Source organism: Dermacentor andersoni, chromosome 2 (assembly GCF_023375885.2).
Source record: "Dermacentor andersoni chromosome 2, qqDerAnde1_hic_scaffold, whole genome shotgun sequence".
Lineage (NCBI taxonomy): Eukaryota > Metazoa > Arthropoda > Arachnida > Ixodida > Ixodidae > Dermacentor > Dermacentor andersoni.
Genome location: NC_092815.1, coordinates 109,679,218 through 109,690,035, shown reverse-complemented (window position 1 = coordinate 109,690,035; position 10,818 = coordinate 109,679,218). Strand labels below are relative to the sequence as shown.

General features: G+C 44.5%; 1 protein-coding gene across 1 annotated transcript; it reads left to right on the top strand.

The window, feature by feature from the left end:
• Positions 1 to 68: 68 nt before the first annotated feature.
• On the top strand, positions 69 to 5,386 carry RpL36 (ribosomal protein L36). The gene is made up of 4 exons (XM_050188165.3): positions 69 to 163; positions 392 to 486; positions 568 to 702; positions 5,243 to 5,386. The coding sequence occupies exons 2-4, from the start codon at positions 394 to 396 to the stop codon at positions 5,345 to 5,347; spliced, it is 333 nt and encodes a 110-aa protein (XP_050044122.1). The 5' UTR covers positions 69 to 163; positions 392 to 393; the 3' UTR covers positions 5,348 to 5,386.
• The last annotated feature ends 5,432 nt before the right edge of the window (positions 5,387 to 10,818 follow it).

The following is a 10,818-nucleotide window of genomic DNA, read 5'->3' as shown; positions in this document are numbered from 1 at the left end:
AAAAACACTTAGTTAAATGATTACTTTCTAAATGTAAATGTTTTAATTAAATTTCTAATCTTTTCAGTCTCACATTTACGTTAACCTCGGCTGCCCTTGTTGGGTTGAATTAACATAAGTAAATCCCAGAAGCCTTTTCGGCTGCCTCCATTAAACTGTGCAGGTGAGGTTCTGTTGTATCTGTTAAAATCAGTTAAAATCGTGCTTAATTTAGCAGCACAATTGCTGAAAATCTGTCATATGGTTTCTTTGAGCTACTTATTTCTCTAATAAGATAAAATTACAGTGACGAGGCTTGCACTGTCGCTGTTTTAATGCATCTCTGAACTTGTGTTTACGAGCCGTCATAGCCTGTAGCTGATATTCCTCTCTTGTGTCGTTTTATTTTCAGCGATGGGATTACACTACAAATTGGCCGTAGGCCTTGAAAAGGGCCACAGAGTCACAAAAAATGAATCCAAGCCGAGACCATCGCGGCGAAAGGGCGTAAGTATCATTGCTTCTGCTGATTCCGGGCCCCTCTTTTAGCTCATGTTGCACGCTAACCGCTGTTCCGTTCTTAACCAGGCCCTGTCAAAGCACACTAAGTTCGTCCGCGATCTCATCCGGGAGGTTTGTGGATTTGCACCTTTCGAGCGGAGAGCAATGGAGTTGCTGAAAGTGTCAAAGGATAAGCGTGCCCTCAAGTTCATCAAAAAAAGGGTAAGCTCTTACCGCGATGTCCCGCATTACGAGGCTTTGGTGGTTACATGATGAAAGTTCGTGTGTTGTTTTTCGGAGATACAGTGGTGCGCACAGCTGTCACAGTAATTCGCTCGCAAGCATGTTGAGAGGCAACTGGTGCACAAAGTAATTGCGTCCTAATTTTGTTCGCGCGAGCCTGCTATTGGTAGATGCGCCTGTAGTTTAGCTTGGAGGCATTGCTTCCGGGGCTGGTTTCACTGGTTAAGTGAAATCGGTGAAACTAGTTTGTAGAACCAAGTGTAGTAGCAAAATATTTATTTGCTGAACAATTGTGACTTTTTTTAAGAAGGCATTAATTCCTACGACAGTATCGAACGATTATGTTAAATGCATATTGATTTCCTAGGATAGGTACATCCTCGCGGCCACCTTGCTGTATTTTGCGGTGTGCGTTTTATGTGAATATTTGGAATGTTGTTGGCAGTCTCGCATTTTTGTCAAAAAGGCATTTTTCTTATGCCAACTACTGTGCCGGTGCCATATAGGACATGTGTTAAGGGATTCGGATGCTTGTCAGGGGACGAGGTTCATTCTCTGTTCCCTCTAATACCCTGTTAACATATGTTGTAGAAAAATGATGCCAGTTCTTATATACGGGGGGGGGGGGGCAGAAAATTCTGGGTATTTATGCATGCGCATTGAATCTTATTGCAAAAATTTGGAAGACTTTCGCACTGAACAAATGCCGGTCGTGACTACAGTCAGTACTTATGTGGCTATGACAAAATGTGTGTGCAATTACCGTCCATTTAACTATTTTACATGGCAACATGCTGCAGTGACAGCATTATGTGGTAGTGGGTTGTCTCTTAACTGCATTTTGACGGAGCCAACATGCAAAAGCACTCATATGGTCAACATAAATATGGAGCATTCCTTATAATTTACTGTACACCATTGCAATCTTTTAATATGCGAGAACTGCCTGTACGGCCTTGTGGCAGTGAGGTGTGGCGGAATTGATAGCAGTACACGTGAGCGCGAAAGCCCACTTACAATGCGAAACTATGCTGCTGTGGTGTTTGCTTCAGAAGTGCCCCTCACTGCTGCAAGGTGAAAGGGGATGCAGATACACAAAACCTGCAGAACAACGGTGTGGTAGCAGGAAAGCTAGTTGATAATAGAATGGTCCAGTTCTGGAAACCGTACACAGAAATCTTGCCACAACTTTATACATTGTGGGTGATCTACGCGTTTCACAGCTCATAGCACGTGCCGCCTAATATGTTGCACTGTATTCTGCTCGGAGTACAATAACTGTTGGCAGCAGTATCAAGCAATGGGTCTGAATAAGTGCTGTCATGAGGGGGAAATTGAAAGTTTTAAAAGGGCAAAATGGGAGCAGCGGTGGCTGAGATAAGATTCTGCAGATAGCTATGCACAGACAGCAGAGGCTAAATGTGAGGTCGCTTGCATTGTGAAATCAAACGGCACAAGGAAGGCTGCCAGAGACAAAGCTCAAGAGATTCTGAGCATCAGCTAAACACTTAAGCAGCAGTTTTATTTTTTAGCATTACTGTAGATGCATGGTCCTTAAAAATGTAATGGCTTGGCCTTGAAAGTCTGAAAATCCTTGGATTCTTTGGTACAGAAGCAGCATGAATCCTGCTTCATGTCTATCAGCACCTACTTCTGCTTAGAAAGACAACTAATCGAAAGGCACATGTTCTGAAATAGATCTTCAGTGTCTAGTGACATAAAAAAAGCTGAATTAGCATATTGAAAGTTAGGGTGCAGTTGAGAAAAATTGTATTTAAAGTCAAGGCAGCTTTCAGATGTATACAATATGCAACAAGGAAAAGCATTAGATGTGTTCAGTGAAGGCTGGGAAAGTGTGCTGTGCAGTAACAATTTCATGCGTGGCATGCTTCAAAGGCTCCGTGAAGGCATGATTGCTATAATTTATATCTGGTTTGCATTAAACTAAGTTCCAGGGGAAAACTTGCGTGCTGTGGTACTTTATTACAGTTGAGCCCGCTTATAACAAACCCGAGCGTCACGCGGAATTCGTTCGTTCTATCCAGAAGTTCGTGTTATGTGGGCCACACACAAAAATTGACATCAATCAAAACAAAAATTTATTGAGAAAAAAAGTCTGATCGTTGTCTGCCTCATCAGAGCACACCCAATGACGGTGGTTTCAAGCTTGTTCAAAGCTGCGATGTGTTAGTCACCCAATGCCTTAAAATACACAAGATTTCTAAGTGCCTCAATATGGCTCACTGCTTTGGTCGCGCTTACGGGTGCTGGCTCCGACGGATCGTTGTCATTGTCCGATGCTTCGGCGTCGCTTGATGCGCGCACTTCCTGGACGGCGGTCTCGTCGCAAAACGACTCCGCAACTTCAGCAGCGTCGTCCACATCAACAAAATCTTGCCAGTCAAGATCGCAGCCGGCCAGGTTAGCGTCAACAACGCGTCGCCACAAGTCGTCGTCAGGCTGGCTTTGTTCAGTGTCTTCAATGCCTGCTTCAGGTGCGTCAGCGAAGCCGGCAACAATTCCGGATGCATTCGGGTGTCACTTCCATCCACGCCGCTTTGATCATTTCTATCGCCGAGTACAGCGAGACCTGCAGAGGCACATTGGCAGCGGGGCGAACAACTGTAATCAGCATCCGCTGCACAACACAGCGCCTGTAGGCCGCTTTAAACGACCGTATTACACCCATGTCCAGCAGTTGCGCTATTGAAGTTACATTTGGCGGCAGAAAAAGCAACTCGACTGCCGTTAAGACAGCTTGGTCATCGTGGGCGGTACAGTTGTCGAGAATCAGAACTTTGCGCCCTTCTTCGGCATGCTGCTGTCAAAGTCAATAAGCCATTCCGCGAACAACTCGCGTGTCATCCACGACTTCGAGTTATGCCTGTAACGCACTGGTACATATGTGCAGAAGCAACGTGGCCTCTTTGATTTACCGATGACAAATGGCAAGCATCGATCGCTTCCATCCATGTTGGTGCACAAAAGCAGTTATGCGAACTTTGCTGTGCTTGCCGCCAGCACATTTGTCACCCTTCATAGTGTGCGTTTTGCCAGGCAGCATTTGATAGAATAGCGCCGTTTCATCGGCGTTATACACATCCCTTTCAGCATAACGTGATACACGGGCCAAGTTTTTAGACATCCACGTGTTGATGTCTTCGTCGCTTACCGATGCCGATTCGCCGTTAATGGTCTTGAAAATAATTCCGTGGCGGAGCTTGAAGCGATGGAGCCAGCCATTGCCAGGAGAAAAATCTGGGAAGTCCAGGAGGAACGCTAAGTCCTTTGCTTTGGACAACATCAGTGGCCCGCTGATGGGAACATTGCGTGCTCGAGTATCAAGGAACCACTTTAGAAGCGTGTCTTCAACGTCTGTGTATGTGGCTTTTCGTAGGCGCTTCCTCGTCGCGGAGTCCGTAGCGGCACTCTTGTAGATTTTGTCCTTCTCTTTTAGTATCGTGGATATTGTCGATTTCGACAATGCATACTTTTTCACCAGTTTGTGGTTTTTCGCGCCTTGGGAAAGGTCTTTCAAGATCAACAGTTTCGTGGCCAAGTCCAAAGCTTTTCGCTTCACTGTCAAAGTAGACGCCGGCGAATCTGCCATCTCGGATAGGCACGCGAGCACACCAGTAGGAAACAACGCCGGCAACGCTAGCACAACCACAAGTAAGAAAAAGACAGTCCTGCAGTCGTGTGAGGCGCGGCGTTAAGGGGGGGAAGGGAGAAGAGGGGGTACGAAAGCACGTGATCACGTGCTACGTTGTCAATTGGTGGAAAACTTCGCCGCTGCCCTGACGTTGACGATGGCGAGTGGGGTCCCGTGGCGAATGAGCTGGCACTTTCGACTTGTGTGTTCACGTTGCTGATGCGTGCTGGGCTGGCATTTTTTTTTCTGTCTCGTTATCGCCGCGATCCCCTCGCCGCTCCTCCGTGCCTCCGGCGAGACGCCGCGGGAAAGCCAATTCTCGGAGCGTGCACAGCACAGGGTTGGCGGATCTCGCCACGTGGAAAGTGGTCCGCGACACTACGGCGTTCGCTGTAGCCGATCGGCTAGGCTCGCGGGCGTTCGTTGTAGCTGAGACCGAGCGCCATAGCCTAAACGTATATTTTGACGGTCACGCGGGACTTGTTCGTGATAAGCGAGCGTTCGTCTTAAGTGGGGCCGTTATAAGTGGGCTCCACTGTACTTTCATAAAAACACCTCTAGAATGCTTGTCTTCACCTAAGATCACTGGAGAATCACTTGAGGTCCTAATGTGTTTAAAACAGCAACGGTGTATTCCCTGTGTAGTGCGAGAAAAGGGCAAAGTTGTATGGACATGTGGGTTGGGTCACAGTGAATAATAATTGGGACTTCAGAAAACAATGAACGGCATTGAATTTTCCATTTACTGGCTGCAGTGATGTGGTATGTGAATTTGACAAATTGTACTGGTACTGAAATTAAAGCCTACTGTAGCATGCTACTTGCAGCAGCATTTTAACCCAGTGTTCTTTTACGTCCCCTCTGCAGTTGGGCACCCACCTGCGTGGCAAGAGGAAGCGTGATGAATTGAGCAACGTTCTGTTGGCCCAGAGGAAAGCACAGGCTCACAAGGAAAAGACTGAGCACAAGTGAACACCCCATTGCGCCATGTAATAAACCTTGTAAAGAGAATGTGCATACTTTTTCTTGTATGCATGTCTTTTGGCAGAGCACACGATTAACAGCCTTTTCTCAAAAACACGCAGTATTCAGTTGCATTAGTCTTCATTCATTCATACATACATTAATACATGCACACCTGCCAACCATGGAAATAGAAAAAGAAAATAGACTGGGAGGCATAAAATATAGATTGAAAAAAAAGATTATTTTATCAGTTTCACAGCTTTTCTGTAGGGATGCTGTGAACAGGCACTCTACTCTGTAGTCTATATGCAGCAACAATGATTATGTTGCAAAATGGCCCTTCTGCTGTCACATAACGCATCATTTATGCTTCAAACAAGCTGAAATGCTCGAAGTGTGCGGCTGGTGCTCAATTCCCTTTCTCGTAACTTGTTACCCCTTCCCCAAGTGCAGGGTAGTGAACTGCAAGTGCATCAGGTTAACGTCCCTGCTTTCCGTCTTGATGAAGTTAGTGCAATATTTACATAATTACTATTGGAAGATTTGCTCAAGTTGGTTGTATCAATTGAATGCTGCTGCATGGGTAGGGCAATGAATGGACCTGAAAAAAAAAAGCATACGCCTTGATTTTTTTGTTCTCGCCTTCGACCAGAGGTCTCAACTTTTTGGCCAGGGTCCCGGATTGGCGACCACTGGCGGTGTTGTGGACTGGAGAAGAAAAGAATGAAATATTATTGAAAAACTTCGTAATCGTGCTGGGCATAGGCAAGTGCTTTGTTCCAAATAATCGGTGTCTTTCAGTTTTCTTTAAATTTTAGTTTCATTTACCTGCCGAAGTAACTTGAGAGTTAACGGGCCCTTCACCAGGTCTGGTTATATTGAGCTGACAAGTGCAGAGCATACAATACGCGCCAACGATCGTGTTTGCAAAGCATCGCTACGCTCTGCGGAAAGGTCTGAAATTTCAATCCGAACGCAGTTTTCCCTTCTCGCGGCTGCTCTCCAAGCCGGACGGTGACTTACTCGCATCCCTGTGCCTACGTATTCGGGTTCGCGATTCCTTCAGTGGGCACACCGGCTGGCAGTCCAACATCACGATGAACCCATTCCTGCTTTTTATGCTGATATTGCTATTTGGAACGACGAGACGGCCAGTGCAACGAATGAAGCAGTGTGTCGAGTTGGCTCGGCTCACTTGAATGGAGTCTGCGCACAAGAACTGCCACATCAAGTCGACACCAACAGCTGGACACCGCCCCCTTCGACGTCGTCGTCTTCACCCTACATACGGAACAGCTCGGTCTGGGATTCCGTCAGTGGGCACACCGGCTGGCAGTCCAACAACATCACGATGAACCCATTCCTGCCTTTTACGCAGGTTAGTTACAAATATGGTTCCATTCGAACGAGTGATCGTTGTTTCATCCAGCTGGTGTGCCCTCACAGTGTGTGTACATTATTTTCGCACTTGCAGAATGTTTTTGTTGCTCTTCTCTTGCTGTGTGGGGACGTTGAGTGTAACCCTGGGCTCGGTACTACTGAGGAACTGCTTCGCCAGCTACTCGAAGGACAGAAAACCATGCAAGAACAGTTGGGTGCAATAGAAGGTAAAGCAGGTAGAAGAATCTATGTCAACTGTAAAAGAACTACGCTCTTAAGATTACCGGTTTGGAAAGCACTGTCCAGTCTTATAAGAAAACTGGGTGACCTTGAGGATAGAAGCTGCCGCAATAATCTTCTCATTTAGCATTAGTGAAAAGGTGTATGAAACTTCGGCACCACTTTCTGAGACAGTGGTGAACTTATTTCAGGACAAGTTGTGCTTACAGGTCGCCTTGATTGAGAATCCATAGGCTAGGGTGCAAACAAGCAAACAAATCTCGGCCAATAATTCTTAAACTGTTCAACCACGGCGAAAAAGTGAATGTACTTAAAAATTGTCACAAATTTAAGGAAGGGGAACTCTCTGTCCGAGGATTTTTCTGCTGCTACAAGGACAATTAGAAAAATACTCTGGGCGAGTGCAGCTGAGGACACAAAAGAAGGCAGGAAAGTAAAACTTGTATACGATAAGATTAAGATAGATGATCACATGTTTCAATGGGACAGCACTTTTATGAAAAGGGTTCCAATCATTCAAGAAAGCCGCAGTCCAAAATGAACACAATGAATAAATGATTGCCCGGTGTTTCGGTGCATCAATGTCGATGCCCGAAGTATAGCGAACAAATTAACTGACTTAGACTGCATTATCTTAGCACATCACCCTCATGTTGTAGTGATGGAAATGTGGCTGCATCCAGATATATATGACAGTGAAGTAACACCGTGTAGTTATATCTTCCGGAGTGACAGAAATGGTCGTGGTGGTGGCATTGCAATAATATACAAAGAATCTCTGCGAGTGTCGAGGTTACCAAACATTGACGGGCTGGAAAGTATAACAGTCAAAGTGTTCCTTGAGGAATTTCATTTAATCATGGGGGGATCTTGTCGCCCACCGAAATCCAATAATACATTCGTAGAAAAGCTTAATAAATTCTTATGCCAAAATGAAACCCGTTCTGCTAACTTATTGACAGGGGATTTCAACTTTCCGTCAATAAATTGGTTAACCGATACTCAAGAGGCTGTTACTAGTGCCTGTCAATCATTCCTCAACGTGGTGCTCTTGCATAATCTGACTCGGCTAGTCACTGAGCCCACCAGCGTACAGAATTGCTCACAGTCAACTCTGGACCTCTTCCTTGTTACCGCCAACCTGCTATGCCATAAGTCCCACGCGGACGTCTTAGAAGGAATATCAGACCACAAGATGCTAAATCTAACCTTGGAACTGCACACTACACCAAAGCTTCAGAAGAAAGAGACAGTTATTCCCTTGTTCTCACGTGCAAGTGACGTCGATATTTTAGATGAACTATAGAGTTTGTTTTCTTCTTTTTCTTGTTTGTATGAATCGCAGAGTTCTTCTGTTGAGTACATCTGGGCTTTCTTCAAAAACTTAGTTCACCGGTGCATAAATGATTTCGTGCCAAGAAAATGGAAAATAGTGCGCAGCAACAATTCATGGATGACAAAAGACATTGTGCGTCTGGGGCGTAGACTGAAAAAAGCAAGACGTCAGCATACAAAACGTATTTTGCCGACCACAACTGATAATATTTCCGCACTACGCCAGTCGTTGCCGTACTCTATCAGTAAGGCTAAACACAATTTCCACACTGTGCGTATGAAAAACTTTATTGTCCTAGCTCCAAGTAAGTCCGGTATGCTGAGTGGTGTGCGAAGTACTTCACCATAGATTTTAAGAAATCGCTAAAACGCTCAGAGTTGCCGTCAGATTGGAAATTCGCAAGAATCACTCCGATTCCTAAAGAACGAAATCCGTCAGTACCTTCTTCCTACAGGCCGATTTCTTTTCTGTGCATTTCCGCAAAATTGCTAGAACACATCATCTGTAAACACATAACCAATTTTCTCGAGGAGAATCACGTTATTGATAACCGACAGCATGGGTTCATTCGCGGTCTTTCCACTATTACGCAACTGATTGCCACTGTCCACGACTTCGCAGGTGCATTAGATAGGCAAAGTCAAGTCGATATCATTTTTCTTGACTTCGAGAATGTGTTCGACTGCGTATCACATCACAAATTATTGCAGAAATTAAAACCCATATTAAAACGCGATTGCCTTCTCGTGAATTGAAGCCTATCTTTCGCACAGAAGTCAAAGTGTAGTTGTCGATGGTGTCCTTTCTGGTGCGGACCCAGTGGATTCCGTCCGGTATTCCGCCAGGGCTCTGTCCTAGGTCCCCTTTTCTTTATAGTGTTCATTAACGACACTGCTGAAAACATACATACATACATGCGACTGTTTGCAGATGATTGTATAATTTATCAAGAAATTTCTAGTCCTGACGATCAACTTCTTTTAAGCGATTCCCTATCTGCAATGTAAAATTGGTGCTCGACATGGCGAATGACTGTGCATTCCAAAAAGACCGTAGCAATGACTGTCTCATGTAAAAAGAATCCTTTAAGTTTTACATATCGCATAGCCAGCGAACCTCTCTTAGTTGTAATTACCTTTAAATACTTAGGAATTCACATAACCACTGACCTTCGATGGAACGTGCATATCTCGTATATTGAAAAACAAATGCCCTAATACAACTGCATTACTTGAGGAGAACACTAGCACAATCTACTCAAGAAATAAAGCGTTTAGCCTATAAAACCCATGAACGACTGCTATTAGAATATGCTGCGGCAGTATGGGATTCCTGGGCCGAAAGTAACAGAGTGAAACTAGAAAATGTCCAACGCAAGGCAGTCAGGTTTATATTTAATTGTTACAGCTGGAATATATGCCCAACAGCCCTACTGCACACCGCAGGACTCGAACAGCTGTACATGCGACGTCACCACGAACGACTAAAATTATTTTACTTATCATAATAAAATAAAACTAGAGGAAGGCATTTTAGTTGAGCCCCTTACGCCGCGCCCTACGCGTTCCTATGCTAATACTGATCCAATAGTATCACAAACCAATTGCCCTTTCTTACTCTAAAAATGTAGAACTATTTACAGGCATGGTGCTCGAATGTTGAGAATCGCTGAACAAAATGAGTGGACTGCAATGCCTTATGTGCACTCAGTGTGTGCTTCGACTGAACTGCTACACTTGTTTAAGCTGTATCTTAATCTTTTTTTTTAATATAAACGGCATAATGTAAAGTCGCTTGTTCTGCTGCACATGCGTAAAGGCAGATGTCATACTTTGTATGAAAACCTTCAATAATGTTTCATTACCAATTTCGGTACACATTAAACTTGGTTAGTGCTGGTGCAATTTGATCACTAGAAATGCATGCACTTGCACGAGCTTAGGTGAAAACCGTTGTCTTTTTGTTTACTAGGAGCACTTTACAAGGAGTGGGAGAACAATACACAGAGCATAAATACATTTCTTTGTGAACATTGGGATAACTATTTCAGTACAAGTGCTACGTATTGACAAAAAGTATTTTGTTGCATTGTATTTATTACTTCTTTATATGATTATCAATTTCATATTTGTGCAATATTACTGTGGCACGAAATCAAGGGCTTGACAAGGATGGGAATTAACTTGGCACAAGAAAGACATTGACCACAGCCAAAGTGAAAATTTTACTGTGGTTGTTGCCTTTCTTGTGCTCTTGTAGTGACATGTAAAATGGGACTTCAACCTTCCAGAATCATAAACATGGTAAGAAGAGCTAACTGTAGCACCTGCGATGCTGAAACAAGTCTGAACATAGAATGTCTGCACCGCAGCTACAGCAGTGTTTCCCAAGGTGGCTACTAGTCGTAAGCGGAGGGAGCATTGGCTGAGCTACCAGCTGGCTTGTAGAGGTCTAGGTCTAGAGTACAGCTTACAAAAAACGGCTACTAGCTCTGGCCTTGGCTAGATCAAGATGGAAGGGA

What these genes read in the sequence shown, in the direction of transcription:
- RpL36 (XM_050188165.3), top strand. Translation starts at nt 394, where the DNA reads ATGGGATTACACTACAAATTGGCCGTAGGCCTTGAAAAGGGCCACAGA. An exon ending in GACCATCGCGGCGAAAGGGC is followed by an intron (nt 487 to 567) that starts GTAAGTATCATT and finishes GTTCTTAACCAG; the next exon opens with GCCCTGTCAAAGCACACTAA. An exon ending in TCAAGTTCATCAAAAAAAGG is followed by an intron (nt 703 to 5,242) that starts GTAAGCTCTTAC and finishes TCCCCTCTGCAG; the next exon opens with TTGGGCACCCACCTGCGTGG.